We start from the raw sequence: 24,329 nt of genomic DNA on the forward strand, positions 1-24,329 counted from the left end.
ATAATCATTTGAAGTATTGTCCCTAAAAGCTTTCTTGCACAATAATGCTATAGTTGGTATTTTTGAGCGCAAACTTTATGCAGTTGTGCATTTTACACATTTTTATCCATCCTTTGCACACAAAGTATGGCAGAACATAATGAGATCAATTGGCTTGTCCACTAAACTGGAACTGGGATAAAAACTGTGGGCTTAAATAGTGATGAGCGAAAATGTTGACGTGGGCGACAATTTATTTGTCGCGCAGCAAATTTGGTTGCCTGTTTATCAAAAAAAGAATGCCAATGGCGAAGCACGGAAATTCAAGGCAAATCCATGCCTGACGAAAATTTTCGCCTATCGCTAGACTTAACAGGACAGGCAGTCACTACATGAGAAAACATAGTGCCTGGTCTGTTTGTAAAATAGCCTGTACTTGTATACTACTGTATTTATAATTGTAACTGTAATTATATTGTAGAATAATGGAAAATACCATGTTGCAACTATACACAGCAAAAAAGCATCTGAACTACTATGTGACTTCTAATCTCCCTATAAAAAGTACTTGTTACCATGTAATGGAAACTATTAATAAAATAATCAATGGAATAATTTAGGTTTGTTCATTTACTTACTTATGATATTTTAATGCCTTATGTGTTGTAAAATAGCCGTATCACATATAAGACTGATAAACACATTTTCTTGTACACATTTCCTTTAACAAATATGGTTGTGTATAATATTTCTTTGAGAATTTTTTTTTTTTTTTTTTTAAATCAAGATTGAGCAATTTCCAGACAACACACACCCAAAATTTGCAGAACTACAACTTTAGTTCAAATTGGTGACACTTATCTTTTCTATATTTTTAATAAAGGTAAATTATTATGGGGTTGGCTTGTAATCATTTTTAGTACCTAAGTTCTTGCTATAAAATATATTTTTGTATATAAAAAGTAAGGTGATACAATTTCCCCATATTTAATTTAACTGGTTTTGTGATTTTTTTAAAGGAACTTACCAGGTTTAACAATTAGTTTTGTTCCCATTCCAAATATATATTTTCCATAGCCTACTCCAGTATTCCCACAGTGGCACACACATGTACAATATTGGTAGCAGTGTATGGTAAAGACTACAACTGTTCTGTATACGATTTTAATATGTTGTGGACCAATTATCTGACACATTGCAATTCAGAAGACTAACTAACATATTGAAATAGTTATGTCAAGGTCTTGAGGGGGTCTATAATAACACTTTTGAGTGCCACATCTTGCCAAAAGCCTCCTGTTTGACAGCTATGATTTAGGTTATGGCTTGTGGCTCCTTGTATCTTGATGCCAATGACTATTCAATTAATTATATAATCTATTTAGGAACTTATTAATGAATTCTGGGCATGGCATATGTCCTATAAAAATATATATATTAAGGTTTTGTAGTTACTTTTTGGCTCAGAGTTTACCTTTGATACAGATTTATTAAATTATATCACACCTATAGTGAACAGGGGAGACAAAAATAGAAGGAAGAAATACAGTTCAAAAGCAATAGTTCAGGTCACATTTCCATCTTATTTACATTTTTAGATTATAATTTACATTTTTTCTGAGGTTTGCCAAAATGTTACAGTACAGTGTAATTATGTATTCTGTTCACCATCTTATTATGAGACAAATATGTATTTTCACTGTTCTATAACCAAGTTTAAAAAAAACATTCCATATTAGAACCAAAACATTAATATTCACTTACTGGGCATGACATTCAGTGTTGTACCTAAACCAAACATCATCTTCCAATTCCCAGTATTAACACAATGCAAAGCTTCATTACATAAACATCAGCAGTCATTCTCCATTCATTTGAAGTCATACTATATTATTTTATTGTTATTATAGACTTCTGTACAACACTTACTGACTGTTATGCTGACATTTATGCTATATAGAACTGCATTTTTTTTATTTGATTGCTAATTCTTATCTAATAGCTTCACAAAGTAAAATATTAAGAATATGCATAGATGTCTAGATGCCATATAGTTTCATGTGGTTTTCATATTTCACCAAACATGCTTATTAGTAATTGTTATGGTGATGATTGCTACCTATCAACTGTATCCCTGTAAACTTGTTGCTTGTTTGTTGTTTGGATTCAGTCAAATCCCTTAGTCCCTCAGCTCATGTGACAGTTTTTGCTTAAAATCTTATTTTTCTCAAACTTCAATATGCAATTTAGAGTTCTGATTTGGCTTGGTATTTGATCAAATCTTGTTGACAATTCTGTATTTAGTAAATCCAAAAAATATCAGTTGGTGCATCACTACTATCTATCGGTCTATTTATCATAATAGAACAACAAATCATTTGCTGTTTGGTAAAAAATAAATACAGCATAGGACTGTTCTCGTTTTTATCTAACCAACTGGGTCTTAATCAGGGACTTTATATAACCAGTTGATTGCATCTATCTATCTAGCTATCCATCATCAAGTATATATTGGGTATATTTGAAATTAAAAACTCCAAGTATATATTTTAGAAAACAAATTTGACGTTTTGATCCTTGGACTGGTTCATTAGTCACTATTGCTACATACAGTATATGTGCCCTATAAGGTATTGTGCTACAGATTTAGTCCTGTCTTACTTAGAAATGTAATCCCATTTTACTTACAGATCTCCACTAATTATTGGCAAGTATTGTTTTAAATACATTAGATATTATATGTGAAAACCTAAAATCATTTAATGATACTTACAGGGGATTACTTTTAGCAATGTTCCTGTTCCAAAAATCACTTTGTAGCCATCATTCACACTATGGCATACTACCTAACAAATAGTGTATTTCCTCTCTGTATATGCCTAGGCAATGAAATACAGAGGGATATCAACTGAAGTCTCACAGTCCTTTAAAGTAACAATAATAGCAATTTGGAGAGATGATATAATGTTAAATATAACCATATCCCTTGCTAGGCGTATAGGCTTCATCCTCCATGCTGAATGTTCTGAGACCATATTGCACTGAACATGCTGATGATTAATTATTATAATGTTGGATTTTACACTGGGTAGGTTTATCCACTGTGCTTTTACATGTGTGGTTATAAGCTGCAAAAATGTATAGGACCAATTTTCAAACCATCATGACATCACAATGACAATAATGAAAACCGAAAATATAAGTGAGTGCTACTTTTTAGAACATTCACCTAATATATATATTTTTTGTTTTTATTCATCTCTAAGTATTCATAAACTCTAAGTTTCTAGAAATAAAGACTTACTAGGTCTTACTGTTAGCAGCGTTCCTGTTCCAAAAATCACTTTGTTGGCATAATTTGCACTATGACATACTACCTAACAAAAAGCCATGATGTATTTCCTCTCTACATACAGAGGGATATCAGCTGAAGAAATCTTAAGTAAGGATAACAGTAATATTAAGAAATATTTCCAAATTTGTTAAATATAACTATAATACTGGTACATTATTACTCTGCAAGTCATACAACAAGTCTTAAGGGGGGTGAAGACACACTGGGCAACTAGTAGCAGCTACTTTTTCAAGGCTACTAAACTCTAAACTCCAGAAAATACCCTGCAATAGACAATACTGAGAATTGCCTCTGCTAAAATACACATAAGGACAATTATCAGTAAATGATAGGCATTGTCTTTTTTAGCAGCCATGATAAGTAGCTGCTACTAGTAGCTCTGTGTGTCTTCACCCTTAAATGTAAACCCCTCATGTCTTCATAAAGACCCCACTGGTAATCAAAAGTAAAAGTAAAGGGGAACTACTTAACTTTATATATTTCTTTTTTGTTTGCTATCTATCTATCTATCTATCTATCAATCTACCATCTACAGTATCTGTATCTATACTGTGTTTACAGTTTTTCATCTTGAGGTTTTTAAAATGAAAACACTCCAAGTATATGTCTAGGTAATAATATACCCTAATGAAGGTATTGTGATACATATTTATTCCTATCTTACTTTTATCCTAACCTCCAAAAAATGAATGGCAAGTATTTTTTCAATTTATATGAAATTTAATTTATAGTGCTAAAATAATTTTCTAAAAAGAAAAAAAAAACATTTATTGGGTCTTATTTGTTGCATTATTATTATTATTATTTATTATTACTTGTTGGAATAATTTTTTTAGAAGTGAGTGTTCCTACATGTATGTCCTTGTATTACTTTAAATTAGGGCATTGTGCTATAGATTTATTTCTGTCGTACTTTCATCCAGATATCCAAGCAATAATTTGCAAACATTTTGCAGTTTATTCGATATTACATTTTACTACTAAAACAATGTTAAGGAAAATTTCACTTACTGGGTCTTACTGTTAGCGCGGTCCCAGTGCCAAATATCAGTTTGTTACCATAATTCACACAGTGACACACTACCTAACAAGTATGTATTTCCGCTCTACATACACCTAGGCAATACACTCCAGAGGGATATTAACTGAAATCTCACTGAAATCTCTGGGTAATATGCCTTTTAACATTAACCTATGTATTTTTCCTTTCTACCTTTCTATAGTTTTACATATTGAGATTTTTACTTTAAAGCAGTGCAAGTTTAGGGATAGGTATAAATTATCTTTCTCTGTGGAATCTCTGTGGACTCTAGTTGGGTATTCCTACATTTATGTGCCCTATTTATTGTGATACAGGTTTACTCCAATCTTACTTTTATCCAGAACTCAAGTGAATCATTGGTAAATATTTCTGAAAATAAAGTTTGCATATGGTGATGGATACTAAATTATTTTGCAAGTAATCTGCTAATTATTAATCAAGCATAGTTTTCCATCATGTTTGTACATTTACAGCACAAGAAGTTACAAGATCAATGTTTAAACCCCCATGTCAGATCTTTGTTAGAGCCCTAATAAAGGCAACATAGCTGATCTAGGCCATAAATATAAGAGGACTACTTCTAATGACACTTTACCCAATTAATTACTTAAAAAAGGTACACCAGTACAGTTTTACTTTGATAACTATCTACCTTTTTATATCTGGTATCAGTTATCATTTATAATAGACAACAAAAGTTGTTGCTAAAGTCTGCTAAAAATCATTTAAACATTAAATGGACCAATAGAATTTTTTTCTCACCAATATGGACTCACAGAAGAGGACCATCCCATAATTTGGAGCTCTCTAAATAATGGGTTTCTAGAAACACATACCTGTAGTATAATTATGTATACAGAAATATGCACATTTATTATCAGTCCTATTTAACAACAGGTTTAACAATCAGATTTGTCCCTGAGCCAAAGTATTTTTACCCTTATTTCCCCTAGTATATTCACACTGTTATAAATGACCACTAAACTGAAATTTTGTTTGTCTGATATTCTATAAAATGTTCCAGAAATCTTATGAAATGTGTTTACAGCAGCAAAACACCGAAATTGTAATGTATTGCTTCCTGTTACAGTGAATGGGAATTAATTGTGAGTTTGTAACAAGATTTGGTCATTGTCTGAAAACCCAGAGAGGTTATTATTGTGCTTGTGTGCCAATCTCACAATAAGGGGAAGATTTACTAAAACTGATATATAATATTTCTCATTTTTTAAAAATTTGACTAAACTAATTTTCTTAAATGTCAAATGTTTTCTAAAAAATTCAATATGAAAAAGTTAGTGTGGGGAAAAAGTTGCAAAAAATGAATTTTTCGAATCATCGTCTCGAAAACTCGATTTTTTCAAATTGACACACCAAAATGTCTATTGAATTGTTGCACAAAAAAACCTGTGTCAAAAATCCAAAACCTCTAAAGTTTTGGGGCAAAGGAAAGCAATTGAGGAAAGGGAAGGGACCTCTGCCATTGACTTCTACATGATTTCGGCAAGTTTTAGACGGCAAATTGTGAGATTCAAATTTTTAGCAACTAAAATCTGTGACTTTTAGTGCTAAAAACTGGAATTGAGAAAAAAAGTCCAATGGTTAGTAAATGAACCCTTAAATCTTGTTGAGGAAATCTGTTACAATTCCTATTAATCTGTCTCTCTAATAGTCATGACAACAAATCACTGCATATGCCATAAGCCTCAGGTTAAAAAGTGAGATAAAAATATTAGTAAAGCATTACGTATATGTTGCATATCAGTTGCTTCTCTTTTGCCTAATTTATCTATTTTTTAGACAGAAATAGGTTCAACTAATGGAATGTGAAAGGTCCAAATCAGTGGACAATTTCACCATAATAGTTAAGTAATTAAAAACATTTATAAATGTCTTACTAGTCCTAAGATAGGCTAGTAAAGAAAAAACTCACCTGGTATAACTAACAGATTAGTCCCTTGGCCAAATGTAAGTTTTCCAGTATTATAATTTACACAGTGGTACAAAGCATAGCAAGAATATATATATATATTATGATGGCAACTGTTAAGGGAAGACTCCTACTTTTACATGGGTAAATTGTATTCCCGAAAGTGATTCAAATCCTTGTTAAATAAGTGATCTAAATTAAACAGAAGTTAATTTCCTGTAAACATGAGAATTTCCTCACTTATAAATCTCTGTGAGAAAGATGAGTGCATGGGAAAGGAGCAAATATGACTTAAAATATAAATCTTTTTCGCTACAGAATGTATAGCTGCACCCAGAACCTGGAATCAAAGGGGCTCCATGGGTACATATAATTAGGTCCTTCATGAGAAAAAACGCAGGGTGAGAGGACATTTAATAACTAAACATGGGAAGAGCAGCAATATGGGGGGACATAGCGGATAAAGGATATAACATTTTTAGGATAACATTTTTTAAAGTTTTAACTTTTGTTGTAAGAGAGAACACTTTATAAAGTATTTTTTATCTATCTGTAGGGAATAAAACCTACTAATGAACTTCCTATGCATGAAACTATTACAGCAACCTGTGCACAGAACATTTATTATTATATATGACTACTACATGCATTTACAAACTGGTTTTGTCTTGAGTTTAAGTAGAAATAATAAAACTATAATTAGAGGAACAACTTACTTGGAATCACTGCTAATTGTGTTCCAGTACCAAATATGAGCTTGCTAGCTGCTCCTCCCCAATTCCCACAGCATAAGATGCCATTGCAGAAACTGTCCACTCAAATGGCAGAATTATCTCCCCATTCTTTTACTAAACCAGCATCACAGATATGTATAAGCAGGAACTGTTACTAATGGAGAACTTTGTTGTGTGAACTTAGTAATAATAAAAAAATTAAAGATATAATATAAAACCAGATACAGGGATTATATTGTAAGTCTGAAACATGTTATTTCAGTGAATAATTTAGATGGAACACATTTCTAGAGTAGCTACTAAAGTAATAATTGGTAATTTTTCCTCAAACCACAAAAGAAACTGCTGATTTGTATAATTTATTGCCATAAGATAAAATAGACCAACATTTACTGTGGTTCAAGAGTAACAAGCCTGTCAGCATCAATGAGTTCCCACTATTTTAGAGCTTAAAAACTTCTTAGATATTGTTAATATTTCATAGAAATTCTTGAATTTCATAAAAACAATGTGTAATTATTACAGGCACTGCAAAATATTTATGTACAATTTGAATCATATTAAAATTAACTAATATCCATATTACATGTCATATAATGGTTAGCATTCTAGATACCTATAATATTAAGTATTCAGTATGAATTGACTTACTAGGCTTGATATATAGTCTTGTTCCTAATCCAAATGTTAGCTTTCTATTGCCAGTGTTACACAGTGAGATGCTCCATTACATGAACATCAATACACATTCCCAGTACTATTAGTTAGGAAGTTTGGTAACATCATACCCTATTTGTAACTTAACAGGACCTTGTACAGTATTAATCCTGATGAATTTGTAAAACTATAATGCCCAGGTCACTGAAATCTCTAATACATAGCCACATTGAGCTAGTATAATATCAACAAAATGAATGTGCCTGAAATATAAGGAAACTATAACCGTATGTTTCTAAATTATTCATTATTTATTGTGTTTACAGAACAGAAAACACAAATATCGCCATTCAGCAACATATTAATGTGTCAACACCCTTCATTATGTTGAGAGTTAAGCTTATGCCCCCTTGCTTATGTAGGTTATTACCATTATAGAATGGATCTGCCAAGAACATGTCATCATTATAATAATTTAATGAGGAATAAATAAAACTCACTGGCTCTCACTGTCAGTATTGTCCCTGTGCCAAAGATCAGTTTGTCACCTCCATAATTCACACACTGAAATATCATCTAACAAATAGTCCTGTGGAATTTCCTCTCCTATAAAAGTGTTTCTTTAAATCTCTGACTATTCTGTTCTTTAACATGTGCTTTTAAAATGCATTACTTTTGAATTAGCATGGAAATTCCATAACCACACATCTGCCTTACAGTTTTTTCAAAATATGCTTTCTTTAGATAAAAATAAGGATACCCTTTTGGATATTCCACACCCCCACTGTTATTTTAACATCACTGACATAAGTAGCAATGGGATTTAATGCGATATAGTGAAGAAAATGTAATAGTTAAACATTTAATTATTGTTTCAAGCATTATATTAGAATAAGGCAATGCACACATTTTTCTGGTAAACAGAAGTATATGGTACAATGCAAGACAGAGTACATTTTTTCTTAATGCCATGTTTTGTTACATAGCTACTGTATTTCCAGATTCCTCAATATCTGATTAAACAATGTTTAGCCTTTGTGAAATGCTTCTGGCATACTACACAGATGCAAATACAAAGCCTTAGTGGGATGGGCAGTTAGCATGCTGCTAGATCCAAATGATTAAATTCCAATTGAATTCCACGTTATTTCCACAGTATATTAATTTCATCACACTAACAAAGAATTCACATTTTCAGACGTTATAATTGCACTGATTTAAAGCAAGTTACCCTCTCCAATTGCTATTTCTTTATTCACAGCCATATTATAGGTACTAGCTTTAATATTAACAAAATGGACAGTTTACCTAAATAAAATGACAGTACCTCTCCTATATCATTCTAATGAATATGTATGGTTCTGTAAAATAGATATAATACAATGGACCAGATTCAATTCAGTGAGAAAAAGGTTTATGACGTGAAAAACTTGAGATTCAATTCGAGATGCAATTCAATTCAGAAAAACTTATCTCAATGTCTCAATCACATCTATGGGAAAAATGGAATTGAATTAAGAGTAAATTTGTTTTCCCTTAAATTGAATCTCATCCATGAGTTTTCACGTGATGAACCATGAGATAACTTTTTCTCACTGAATTAAATATGGGCCATTGTATCAAAATTGAATATCCTAGAGGGAATTAAATATCCTAACCACATTAGTATAAAACCTAATACACTAAATTTATCCTGGGTACAAAATATTGATTTTCAAAACATATGACAAATTCTTAGCTGGTCACATGCATGAAAACTGACTTAAATGCATCTACAGGCAATACAAACAAATTAAGGTGCAACAACAAAAAATGTGTCTTATTTGCAATATTTTTCCACCCAAACATATAAAAATGAACGCACACTTACTTGGCAATACTGTTAAAAGTGTTCCTCCTCCAAATATTATCTTGCTACCTGCTCCCCAATTTGCACAGTGTTAGGAGCCAATACACAAACACTGCCCCCTATTCACGGTACCATCTGTGATAGTTTTAAGAATATCTAACCAGCTAAATTCAATTTAATGTTATAATTACAAATGAAAAGCTGGGTTTTTGTTATCTGCACAATATTTTTCCCCCAAAAAACAAAATCTTAAAAAGTTTATTTTAAAAGCTTTAAACTGAGACTAAAAATATGATGCCTGTTAGAATGGGCTTGAGCCAAACAGTCCCAGCATGAATAATGGGATTATTTATACAGTGCACAGTATTTCCAGTTAAATAAAGTAAGGTTAGTAATAATAATAAGATATGTATTAAAGAAAAACAATGATTTATATTAAAGGTAACTAATTATGCAATATGATTATATAGTTCTATTATTGTATTGTTCCCATGTCTTCTATTAATGTATTGTTTTAATGTACAGTTCTGTGTATTGTAGCACTATGTAATTAACAATATTAATACTTAATAATAATAATAGCAAAACAGACATACCAGATATTACCATAAGTTAGAATTTATAGTATAAATCACTATTGCAATTACTTTGCACACTGTATCAGGAAACTGTTGTGCAAAATGATATTGTATGAAAAATATAATGAATGTTGTTCATAGGGTTTTTTAAGAAAACAGGTAGGTAAAAAAGTATTGTGGATAAGTTTTAAAATATACATTTTTTACTTATTTGCTACAGATGTGTTTGGCATTACTTAAATGTACTCACCAGGTTTTACTATTAGCTTTGTGCCTAGGCCAAAAATCAGTCTATAACCACCACCAGCAGTAACACAGTGATACAAACAAGTACAATATTTTACATCAAGGCTAAACTGGGGCAATGTGGAATACCATGTGAATTTTTATTTTTTTTTAGAAAATCATAGATGTATTTCTATGAATTTTTTTCCATTGATAGAAAAATGTTACTATTAAATGTGTTCTTTTTGCACAATCTTCAATTTTGAAATAGATGTTTGCTCTTTGGTATATATAACTTCCTAAGAACATTTGTAGAGAGTCATGTTGGTTACCAGCAAATGGCAGTAATTTTGTAATATTGCTGTAATGGCTAATATTGCACATGGAGCGTTTGATTACCTCCTGTGGCTAGGTAAACGGTAATCTGAATAAAGACCTTTCAATCAACGTAATATTAAGCATTTGGCTATAGCTTTGGATAACATTTCATATAACATACCAGTGTTTTAAATTCTTAAATTAGAAAATGCTTGTCCTTGGGTACAAATTGGTGTTCCTGTATTTTAGTTATGAAACATTTAAAAAAATAGCCACAGGTATTAATTTATAGACAATGTTCTTTAAAGTGTTTTTGATTATCACATAGAAGATTGTTTTGTAGTGGGACTGATTTGCAGAGCCAATAAGGTTATTAAATTAGAGGTATTGTTTGCTTGCATAAAAACCATAGACAATGGAGCAGATTAATGAAGATCTGGAAGCAAGAGGTTCAGTAAAGATAAATGTAAAGATGACAATAATAGTGCTAATTATCACACATGCAAATTTAATGCTCAAATACTACACTAAGGGGGCACATTTACTAATCCACGAATGTCCGAATGCGTTTTTTTCGTAATGATCGGTATTTTGCGAATTTTTCGAGCGCTCAATACGAAAGTCGCGACAATTCTCGAAATTTGTAATGGCAATGAAAAAGTCGCGACAATTTGCGAAAGTCGTACTGGCTATGAAAACATTGTGACAATTCGCGCAAGTTGTAACTGCTACGAAAAAGTCGCAAAAAATACGAAAAAGTCGCAAAATGTTCGTTTTCCAATACGAATTTTTCCCATTCGGAATCGTGGATTAGTAAATCAGCCCCTTAATGTGTCTTCTATTAATTGATTGATCTTCAACTTAACTGGTAACTTTGAGTTATACATGCATGAAAACAATATCCAAACTATTTTGTTAGATTGTATTAAGAAACACTCACCAGGTGTTACAATAAGTTTGGTTCCAGAGCCAAATATAAGTTTATAGTTTCCACCTCCATAAGCACAGTGATGCACACTTAAACAAAATGGTGCAGATCAGGTTCTGGTTTTACTCACTATAGGAACAAAGAGGTATGGCAACCAATCTATTTACTTTCATTAATTCACCTGCAACTTGTTAAAGAAAGCTAATCAACAATTACTTGCCATAGGTTACTACCAGGTACACATTATATAAATGTGGTAAATGGCAAAAGATGTCCAATGTATATAAATATGTTTTACCTAAGCATAGGTTGTGTTACCTCTAAATGTAAGGGAATTATATTAGACACATCCTAGAGGATAATGGTTTAGAAATCATAATGAGTTTCATTAGATCAATTAATAATGTATACAGTTAGGGTATTAATCTATAGGAAATATATGGAGTTAATTAAAAGGTTCTCTGACAAGTGCTAAAGTAAAAACAACAAATAGTAGTTTAAGTTATAAATACCAAATTCCAATACCAAAATTAATTTTTAATAATTTATTAAAATAGATTTCTAGGGATACTAGGTCATGATAACAGTTATTTAATCTATGCTATCTTAATAGCCAAGAATTTAGCAATACTATGTTGTTTGTCTGGGGATTCGTGTTTGTCTTTCTTTGGGTCAACATTTAGAGATTTGTGCATTTTTTAATGTGCAATGATCATTGTTATTGTATTCTGTCTATCTATAGATAATTTTAAAGGTAAACAAGAAATACAGGACTAGCTATAGAAGTATTGATACTCCTTAACAAAGAAGAATTTAGAAGAAAAATGTAATTATGTATTTCTTTAAGCTTGTTAATGAATATTTCAAATGATTTATCAATGCAACATTAGCACGTTGACCACCAGACTGCATGCAACAATACAAGACAAACATACTTACTGGGCTTAACATCAAGTTTGGTGCCTGATCCAAAAATGATCTTGAAGCCCCCAGAATCTCACAGTGAGAAGATGCGTTACACTAACTCTGGCAGCTCTACTAGGCACCCACCTCTAGTAAGTAAACTGCTTGCTTACAAATAATCTTCATCAATGAATGCAATCTGGTGTTTACTAAGAAATGATACATTCCAGGTTTAAATAATGTTTTTATTTTATTAGTGCACTTTTTAAAAAAAAATGTTTCCTACTAACTAGTGTAACCAGTTCACAAGTACTTTGCTCACTAATATTACTGCCTGAAGACTTATACAGTGCTGCTTATTTCCATAGTACCTGTACAATACACAGACTTTTGTGCATGCTGAGACTTTGCAACTCAAACCTCAAAAATATTTTGGTGTTGGAGGCACAAGGGTATAACAAGACCTGTACAAGGCAACAAGATAAAAGTAGACATTAAAACTTGATACACTTTTTTTTCCAGTCATTCTAGTGCCTTGGTCAAATCTTTACTAATCGTGCTGCTACCTTCTCTACCTTTTAAACATGCTCATTTTTTTATCATCTTTTGAAAAGTACCAAATAAGATGGTGTTTGGACTGGCAATGACAGCCTCAGAAGAGGAATAACTTTTTCTAAATGACACTTGAAGTAATCTGTCTAACATCATGCCATTTCCATTTCCTTAGTATTAAGAACAAAATTAAATGGTCGTATTCTCTATATAAATACTTACTGGGTTGCACTATCAGTTCTGTCCCACTTCCAAAGATCAGTTTGCTACCAGAGAAAGCTCACAGTGAAATATTTCCTTACAATTACAACAAGTAATATTTCCTTCATCAAACTAGCATATTTAATGATATCTAGTATATCACCTCCAAACTATATCAACTCACTGATGTGAATAGCAACAGAATTATAGGGGACATTTAATAAGGCACACTTTTTTCGGGTTGGGCTTTTTGTCTCGGAAAACTCGATTTTGACACGGAAGAAAACTGCAAATTTGTTGCGATTTATTATGTGACAAAACCACAACAATTCTGAATGCTAAAATACTCCAGCTAAAACCTGTTGAGATCATGTAGAAATCAATGGCAGATGTCCCTTTTACAACTGGAAGATTTTTTGCTAGAGGAACATATACTGTATTCCATATTGGGCAAAGTTTATGGGTATGTCCCTGAACATGTGCAGTAAAATGTGATCATTTCAACCTTACTGCAGGTTATTTACTGTATGTATAAAATTAGGACTGCAAATTATTGCCAAATTTTACCATCTGAAAAGTTACTTACTGGGCAGCACGTTAAGTCTCGTGCCAGATCCAAAAACATACTTCCAGCCACCAGTATTCACACAGCCTTTAACACCAGTTCAGAAACTCTACTTCCTAACCTACTTCTCTGCAACTGCGAGACTTCTGCTTCCCAAGGAAGGCAAAAGCTTTAAATGTTATAGATATGATTTTCGTGTTTACATATGGAATAGTACACTTATCCTTTAAATAAAAGGCAGTACAGATGGAATTCTGTGCCAGATTTCTCCTTGAATGTAATACCATTCTCTCATGTAAATATAGTTTATCTTTATACATTCACATGGGGAACTTAATTATTAAAATGAATAAGAACAGTAGGAATACATCTGCAACTATTTTCAAACACAATGTTTCATCATAATACACATTTGTCAGAATACATGTTTCTATGTATTTGAAACAACAAAGGCAGAGATATTATGTTCAATAAAATTCCAACATTCTTGGAGCTAATTTATCATTGAAATAAAGCATATACAGTACATGCTATCATCACTTAAAGTTATTCTGCATCATTTAGACTTACCAGGCATAACAACTAGTTTGGTCCCAGAACCAAATGTAAGTTTTCCATAAGATCCACCACCATAAGCACAGTGATATTTACTTATACATTATGGTGCCTATAGACACCTACAGTGTGACTGGAGTAACCTGACTGCCATAACACTGTGTTTTATAAGAATTTATAAGAAGATGGATTATTTTGACAAATCTTGATTTTCCACTGGGATGTGTTTAGACCACATTTTCCTTACTTACAATCCTGATTTCCAAGACATTTAGGAATATAGAAAAAATAATTTGTAGCTTTTTTTAAAAAAATATTATGACATCAATATTATGAAATCACAAATACTACTACTAAACACCAAAATAATATAAACATTATGTACTAAATAATATATAGTTAAATAGTTTTGCTCAGTGTAACCTGATATTTGATATCACAAGCAATTCAGTTTTGCCTTTTTTTTACTTTTTTGTAGACAGCAACAGCACTGGAGAACAAGGGTTAATAAAGCAAAATATAGAACAGAAACAGTAACTTCTATTGCAAGGGACAATTAGCTCCTTGTGAGCTTTAGAAAGTAAAATGGTTGCTCTGTGCATCATGTATCCATCAGTCGTTTAAGACGAGTCTTGACTCAATGGGGTTCATTTACAATGGCAAGCTCCATGCAAAAATTCACTCTGGTGATGTTAAGCTACCCATTCACATACCAATAATATCATAGAAAATGATAATTATTGTTACAAGTATGGTGGCCTGGCAATATGGACCCATATCCATGTAATATGGTTATGGTCAGTTGATTATGGTTAGTTTGTAAAGAAGTGCAGAACGAATGATTGGAACAATAAAGGGTGGTAGCACCATGTGCAGTCCATTCAGACCATGGGCCAATCAGTTATACAGTGCACCAGATGGGCTGTAAAATGGACACATTTTTCATGTGATGAAATGTAATATTCCTTTAAGCTTAATCATGTCACATGGAATTTCCTTATGAAAAAGAGTTCATAGCTCCAAACTGCTGCATTGTGTTACCATTGTATATGACTGCTAGTGTATTAACCAAATGAGTCTATTGTTTTAAATTAATTGAAATCCATAGTTGCTAGTCACACGAACAAATAAAACATAAACTAAATCTTCTAGAAGAAACCAGTAGCAAATTTTATAACAAGATCTAACTGTGTTTTAAATGTTACTAAACACTATTGAAATACCAAGGTATAGGTTATTTCTCTAAAAAGGCCCACATATTTTTAGTGTTTTGTTTTCCCATGGAACCTTGCCCAATAAGTCCACATACAGTGACTTATAAAATAAACTTGATCAATCATAAACTAAATATGAAGTTATCTACTTTGTATATTTGTTCAGATACTATCTAAAACAATTCCTATAGACATATGTTCCTCACTAGTGATATCTGCAAAATAAACAACTTACTTGGAAGTACAACCAACTGGGTCCCTTTGCCAAATGTCAGCTTTGAATAGCCAGTATTAGCACAGTCACAAACATCAGTACACAAACCTTCCTCATTCAGTATCCCACTTATTATACAAACCGGTATATACAGATATATATCACTAAAAAAACACTGCAACACACAGCATTTCCCATTTTATGTATAAAACACAATATTTACTTTCAATCACTGATATATAGAAGAATTCATTTCATTTTATATTTGCAACCCTTCCAGATGAATATCCAGTGGAAACCGAATGTATGCAGTTTGGTATTTCTGCAGGGGGCCATATAAATGCTTAACTAACTTCTATTCATTTAAAGGGTATGCAGCTTCTTAAATATCATGACGCTGAATTTCAAACTTTATATACAATATATTTTATTGAACTGTTTGCATTGTATTGGGGGGGGGGGGTTAACAGTTCGGAAAAGTTTTTTCATTCTGTAATTACTTTTTTTCCATTAAGAAAAGTGTTTTTTAAATCTAATCTAAGGAATAACCATTATTACAGTTTGCTAAAAATTAACAATGGGTCACTTTTTGTTAAATAGTGCACTAACATGTTCTAATTTGAGTTTCTGTTTTTCTGTTTGTTTACTAAAATGACTATTCATTTAAAATATATTCTTTGTTTTTGTATTTCAATATTTTTGTCTTACTGGCTTCATATCGGTAAAACATTCCTTACTGAACTTCCTAATAGAATGAGATCCTTACAAATGCTCCCCTACTTAAGTTTATTGGAAGGGCTCCCTACTTCTTTAATGAACTTCATTGGTTACGAAAAAATACTGACCTTCCTATATTTTTATCTTTTTTCCCTATTAATAACATTGGGATCAAGCATTATTTTTACTGACCAGGCCAGTAAAATGGCGGCCAGGTGATAACCCTAGGTAACGATAGTACTACTGAAAAATTAAATACTGAATTCTACTTACTCGGCTGTACTATTAACTGCGTCCCACTGCCAAAGATCAGCTTCCAGCCAGTACCAGAATAAGCACAGTCACACAAACCAATACACAAACCATGTTTCCCATGTTTCTCTGCTTCAACAAATAAAGCATCAATTTATGAAAAAAACTACTATGTGAAATGTAAACAGTACATGGGTAGACTTTGTACTGGCCTCCTACATGTAAAAAGTGTCATACTGAACTTCCTAATAGAGTGAGATCCTTAAAATGCTATCCCTGTATTTAAGTTTGTTCTCCCTACTTCTTCTCTCTAGGTAACTATAGCACGACTAAACAATAAATACTGAATTCTACTTACTTGGCTGTACTATTAGCTGTGTCCCCCTGCCAAAGTTCAGCTTCCAGCTGCCACTAGAATAAGCACAGTCACACAGACCAATACACAAACCATATTTCCCAGGCTTCCTCTGCTTTAATAGCTATAATGTTAATTTAAGATGGAAATAACTATTATATGAAAATTTAAACAATACATGGGTAGACAAAGTTTAATGTTTATTTAAGTTTTTTTTTTTATCAAAGAGCCTGATGTAGGATGCAGAATTTTCTGAAACACAAAGCTTCATTCACATTCAGAAACAATTTAATTGTATTTTATGTGTAATGCAATTTAATCAAATATAATGATATTTATGATAAATGTTTAATAAATTAAGTATTCTTTTATCTATCTATCTATCTATCATCTATCTATCTATCTATCTATCTATCATCTATTGATATATATCTATCAATCTAATAAAATATCTATGTTCTTATTTTACTTGTAAACTTGTTACTAAAATAATCTTATAAAATAAATATTAGTTTTCATTGTGCCATTATTATACAAACTGGTAAAGTGACTTCCTATACACATGATTGGTGTTGTTTTTATTAATCTAGATCATTGTCATGCAGTTCAGAAACTCTGCCAAGGAATAATAATTACTTACTAGGATAAACATCCAGCTTTGTCCCTTTGCCAAAAATGATCTTCCAGTTTCCACTAGTGGCACAGTCAGAAATCTCAATACATAAACCTTCAATAACAACCTGGATTTCACTGGATAGAACTTTCTGGTGCATATTTCTTATAAAAGAAATATGATATCAAGCTTTGCAAATATCATTATTACTGGGTATTTATTTTTATTTTAAAATGATAAAATACTTGGTTCATTCATACATAGAGTTTATTCTAGAATCCGATTGTAATATCTCAGATATCTCAAAACTTAAAGGCTTTCACGATCAATTACATTTACAAATTACTCTGAACCCATAAAGCATTTTTTATGAAAGTATATTACAAAGTTAATTAGAATATTTTTTTTATTATGCAATGATTTTTGGGTAGTTATTCCCTTTAATGCTACAAAAAGTGTCATTCTGTTGTGTAAATATAAATGGGAAATGATTACCCTCCTATATAGTATACTACACAGTACTATATAGTAACACATGACATAGCTTAGGGGACCTTTTACACATTGCAAATGTTAGCTTCACTTGTTAAATAGATGCATAGGCAACCTTTAGAGTTTGGAAAACTATAACTCCCAAACTTGTCTCTACGTGACCAGATGTTTATGTGCGTACAAAAAGTAGAATTTTGAAGTTTATCTTGTAATAGACAAATAAGACACTATTGTGTATTAAGGTTTCTTAGTTTTCTGATAATGGATAAAATGGTTTGCATTGGTGTTATATGGGCAAAGATTTTTTCAGAAGATAGTTTCCAAATTATGGAAAATATTTAAAGCATTATCTACATAATCTCAATAATACAAAGCTAGCTGCTTCATATAATAGTGCTAATAATAGAGCTAACCTGCCCTCTGGTTTCTCTACATGTACAAGTACAAAGTTGTGGAACATATAAACTGGTCAAGAAGTTATGTGTCTGTAATACAGCACATTTTATTTCAATCTAATGTAAGAGATATACTCACTCGGAATAACAATTAGCTGAGTTCCAGAACCAAAAGTATATTTGTAGCCATTATTTGCACTGTGATGAACATCATAACAAGAACGGTGCCTGTCTGGTTTACATTTTTGCATATTGTGCTCTGTTTACAAAGACACAGACTGTATTCAAACATCTAATCACCATGTATTTATTAATCGCTGTAGCAATAATAAACTATTCAATAAATAAATATAGCAATTTTTAATTCAGTCTGTGCAGCTGGTGCTTGCTAGCCTTGAAGGAAAACATGAAGTCTGAACCACCCAAGCAATGCATACATTCACACTCCCAATTCTTCTGATCTACATCCCAACAAATTTTAAAACAATATCCCAAAAAATGATTTCTGTATAAACTACAGCATCTCTTCATTAAGCTACATTTATGAACTAAGGCTTGGTGAGAAGAAGATCCATAACTTAAATGTCTACTCTAATTACAACTACTATAAAATGTCATGTCAAGACATACAGTACTTTATTCAGTGGTATTTACTAAGATGTTTGGTCAGATAATTCTTAGATTGATTTCACCTAGCTAGCTTGCTTAGTGCTAAAAGAGCATCAATGTTACATGTTCACCCATTATATTAGTTAACTTTTGCAGGTAAACTTACTTGGAGTAACACGCAGCTGTGTCCCTTTGCCAAATATAAGCTTACTGAAGCCAGCATTACACAATGTTCCATATCTTTACAAAAAGCTAGACTTTACACAATCAAACCAATGCAAGCTGTTTTTTCTCAAATTTTAGCAGGATAAATTTAAATGATAGAAAAATCATTTTGTTTTTGTATTACTATGTCAGCAAAGTTGGAATTATGATTTGGCCTCCAATGAGCTGTTGTAAACTACATATCCCATTATCCTCCAACAGCTGAACTTGAGTCACATTAGCAACTAAGCATTGATTGAACTGGAGATTTAGGTACAGTTGCTTTGAATGGTTTGGGTTAAGGTAAACCTTAAATTGTTTCATATAAACAATAAAATGCATCAACATTCACATAAATCAGGGGTCCCCAACCTTTCTTACTCATGAGCCACAGTCAAATGTAGAAAGACTTGGGGAGCAACACAAGCACCATAAAAGTTCATGGAGGTGCCAAATAAGGGCTAAGATTGGCTATTAGGCAGCCTCTATGCACACTGTCAGCTTACAGGAGGCTTTATTTGGTAGTAAATATTGTTTTTATTCAACCAAAACTTGCCACCAAGTCAGGAATTCAAAAATAACTACCAGCTTTGGTGGCACTAAGAGCAACATCCAAGGGGTTGGTGAGCAGCATGTTGCCCCTGAGCCACTGGGTGGGGATCACTGACATAACTTTACCATTGATAGGTATATTAATGTAATGTGCATTAATGCAACTGAAGTCAAACAGCAGTATTTTATTTAACTGGCTGCTATATGATTGCCTGCACATAGCATTGCTAAGCAAAGTTTTAATGTCATAATGACTCGGTTATGTTCAACTGTACTATTTGTAACTATACCTAGCAAATACAGTTTTCCTATAAGTTGTTAAGGAGCAGTATCAAACTTAAACAAGGTTTATTTTAATCCCATTAATATACTAGGACATGTATCAAACTTACTTGGATTTACTTTTAGTTGTGTTCCTTGTCCAAAGATTAGTTTTCCCCAGTTGCCAGTATTTACACACTTGCTAATAGCTTTACATTAACCTTCACATACTATTATATGATAACATATGTCATATAAGGAATGGTTTACTCTCTCATGTCTTTAATAAAACAGATACATTTTATGTATTCATGTATTTATCCTAAATACAACAACAAATAATGTGCCATTTGTTAACTGCCCTCTTTTTGTCTGTTATTTTATAATTAATCAATAAAATAAAACATTACCAACTTATTGGGTCAGAAATGTCATTATTTATCTTTTATCTCTCATTCTTATCTATCCTATCTATCTATCTATCTATCTATCTATCTATCTATCTATCTATCTATCTATCTATCTATCTCTCTTTCGATCGGTCTATCACCTGTGTCTCTAAATAAACATACACACAACAATTCTGTAATTCTGTAGCTATAAACATCTTTATTATTTATGTAAAATAAATACTCCGCTTTACTTACTGGGTTGGACAAACAACTTTGTACCACTGCCAAAGATGAACTTTCCAGCAGTACCAGAATAAGCACAGTCACACACACCAATACACAAACTGTGTTTCCTTAGTATGTCTGCTTTTATTTAATAATATCAGTTTAATTTAAGATGTATATGGGAATTTAATAAAAGTCATACATGAAAATGAAGACTATAAAGAAACATTTTGCAGTTTGTATGTTAATTGTTTAAAAATAAACTCAGAGTGCATTTTAATTGAACACAGCACTTTTATACTACACATGGTGAAGACTAAAGAAGCTCAGTTGAGCAAAATGTTATGTTCTTTGCACTAAGACATTCATAGACTATCAGTTTTGCATCAAGACATTTATAGACCATCTGATCCCTTAAAACACAAACTTTAACAATAAGCAGTACAGTAATCTCTTAAAAACAAATTATTTTGCTAAGCAACGCCTGTTTGTTGCACATTTGCTCCAGATTTACTTTATTTTGAGTGAAGAATGACAATTCTAATGGGAAAAAGACACTTTCTTGTAAATTGTACTGTATACCTTCCACTTTTGTATTGTTTTTGTTTTTCAAACATATAAAAACTCATTGCGACATTTCACACATGTGACTAACATTCCTTATATATATATATATATATATATGATATCATGCAGATTTCAACACTAACAGGACTTGCAAGGATATACGACATGGGCTGCACTATTAATCAACACTGTTGGATAATTATTGAAATGGTTTCAAACATGACCAATGGTGCTGACTAGGTGAAAGAATCATAATAACACACAATTCCAATGAATAAATATGATTTCTACTTACCAGGATTCACTTTTAATATGGTTCCTGTACCAAATATAATTTTAGAACCAGCAGTGTAAGAACACAGTGTTTTATCTCACAGCAAATACGAGTCTGACCCACTTTGCCATTGATACTCATTTTCCATGCTACAATGAAGTTTAGGATTATTTTCTAAATAAAAAACATTAAGACTGGATGCCATATTTTATCCAAGTATTAATGTATATGTGTTAACTTACAAATCTTGTTAGATAAACTTGCATAGATCCTTCCTAGCATATCTGTATGAATATATTTGGTTAATAGTCTTGTTTTTTCTAGTTATTTAAAGTTATTTAAAAGATTGCTGAAGTTATTTGAGATGGCCAATTGATTAAACAGAAACAGTGCAAATCTTTAGGGGTGGCCACTCTATATATCAAATACCATGGACTGTATTTAATCTAATATTCTCAGTAAAAAATCTTGAGTCTTGAAATCAATTCTTAGTGAAACTTACTTGGGTGGACAGTTAGCTGTGTCCCACTACCAAAATTCAGCTTCAAGTTCCAAAAATTCAGCTTCAAAAACCATTATCTGAGTGGCAGTCGAAAACCAATATAGCACTACTTTATAAGGTTTAATGCTGTTTCTATTATAAAAGGATATACTTTTGTTCCTTACAATGGGGGATAAAATTCTTATTTATAGGTTGTGAAGGGTTAAGACCAGACTGAGTTAACACCAAATTCGATAGCTTTAGCATTTTAAAGGGACCAGGAATCTATACAGCATTGAAATAACCTTCCTTGTGCATATACTGTACATAGTGCTTTGTTTATTTTTAACATTCATTACACTCTATATATAAAATGCCATGGACTGTATTTAATCTAATATTCTCAGTAAAAAATCTTGAGTCTTGAAATCAATTCTTAGTTAAACTTACTTGGGTGGACAGTTAGCTGTGTCCCACTACCAAAATTCAGCTTCAAGTTGTTACCACTATAAGCACAGTCCCACAAACCAATACACAAACTGTGCTTCCTTTCTCGATGTTAGTATTGTACGTATATTAGAAACCTTCCAACTTGGACACACAGGATGTTTTTTTAAATGTTTGTAAAAAGTAGGGCATCTGAGTTGCAATTTGTATTTTTTCATGTAAAACTGCACTCAGTAATGTCATATAAGTTATAATGTTATCTATGTGATCTAAATGGGTGTATATATATATATATATATATATTACTTAATTAGTTCTAGTTAATTAATCCTCAATACTCTGATAACTGTGAGGTGCACAACTAAAATACATGTAGTTAATCACAATGGATCAGCACTCTCATTAAAAAAAAAAAAAAGATTTTATGACATGGTGAAAAAATATCAACATTTTGGTTCCACCACATGTTGTTGAGAAAGGCCCCCAGGTCGGAACGAAACATTGGATTTTTTTTTACCATGGTGTCATAAAATATATACATATATACAGTATATATACACAAAACAAAGATACTCACTTGGTTTAACTTTTAACATGGTTCCACTTCCAAATATAAACTTATAGCTGGATGTACACATTGATATGCCTGACTTCAAAAACCATTATCTGAGTGGCAGTCGAATCCCAATATAGCACTACTTTATATGGTTTAATGCTGTTTCTATTATAAAAGGATATACTTTTTTTTCTTACAATGGGGGATAAAATTCTTATTTATAGGTTGTGAAGGGTTAAGACCAGACTGAGTTAACACCAAATTCGATAGGGGACCAGGAATCTATACAGCATTGAAATAACCTTCCTTGTGCATATACATAGTGCCTTGTTTATTTTTGTAATTTTAACATTCATTTCATTCATGTAATTGTATTTCAAAATCTTTTTAGATCTTATTATGATTCATTTTTACAAATGCAGTTAGGAAATAATGTTAAAATATTCTCTGCTCTGTATTACAGTCTTCAAAAGGAAATGAAGATTTATGTTCATAAAAAGAGAAGCAATTTTCTGTAGATGGGCATTTTTTAGCATGAGAGCTTTTTTAATTTTTCTTTAACCTACATATAAAAACACCTTTGTGATTTTTTCTTGCTCAGGCAGTATCTTTTAAATACATCATTAAATGTATAATGTAGGTCTCTGCTATCTACAGTCTACTGTATCTACAGTCTTCTGCCATAGTCTCCTTTAGGTCCTGCTGTGACCATAACAATTCTATTCAGGCATTCTGCTCCAAGGTATTGCTGATCATCTAAAAGGGACTGAAAAAATGAGGTTTGGTTGCTTTGTTGACTGAAGCTTTTGCAGCAATGCCATTTTTCTGCAATTTTTCTGTAAAAATGTTTGGTATCCTATACTGTACTTACATTGTACTCAATTGTCTAAATAAAGAGTTATATATATATATATATATATATATCTCTAAAGTGATATTTCTAAATAGCATTATGTCATAAGATCCATTTTAGCTAAAATGTTTATATCTGGTCATTTTATTTTTTGCTTTTGAAACAAAGTTACATAATTCAAAATTGATTTATATTTTAAGTAGTGTATTTATACACAGTGAATCCCCAGTTTTACCCTGATTTGAAGTTTTGCCTCATTTTACATATTTTTGTGTGGTCCCACCA

The 24,329-nt window shown here is 31.8% G+C and overlaps 1 protein-coding gene across 1 annotated transcript in view; it reads right to left on the bottom strand.

Annotated features, from left to right (window-relative positions):
* trac (T cell receptor alpha constant) overlaps positions 1-24,329 on the bottom strand; it is a 343,953-nt gene that overhangs the window by 5,728 nt on the left and 313,896 nt on the right. Inside the window, exon 4 of the mRNA NM_001007866.1 lies at positions 1,744-1,783. Within this exon, the coding sequence (NP_001007867.1) occupies positions 1,744-1,783 (40 nt within the window). The remainder of the gene's footprint in view (positions 1-1,743; positions 1,784-24,329) is intronic.

The sequence above is a fragment of the Xenopus tropicalis genome, chromosome 1 (assembly GCF_000004195.4).
Source record: "Xenopus tropicalis strain Nigerian chromosome 1, UCB_Xtro_10.0, whole genome shotgun sequence".
In the NCBI taxonomy this organism is placed as follows: domain Eukaryota; kingdom Metazoa; phylum Chordata; class Amphibia; order Anura; family Pipidae; genus Xenopus; species Xenopus tropicalis.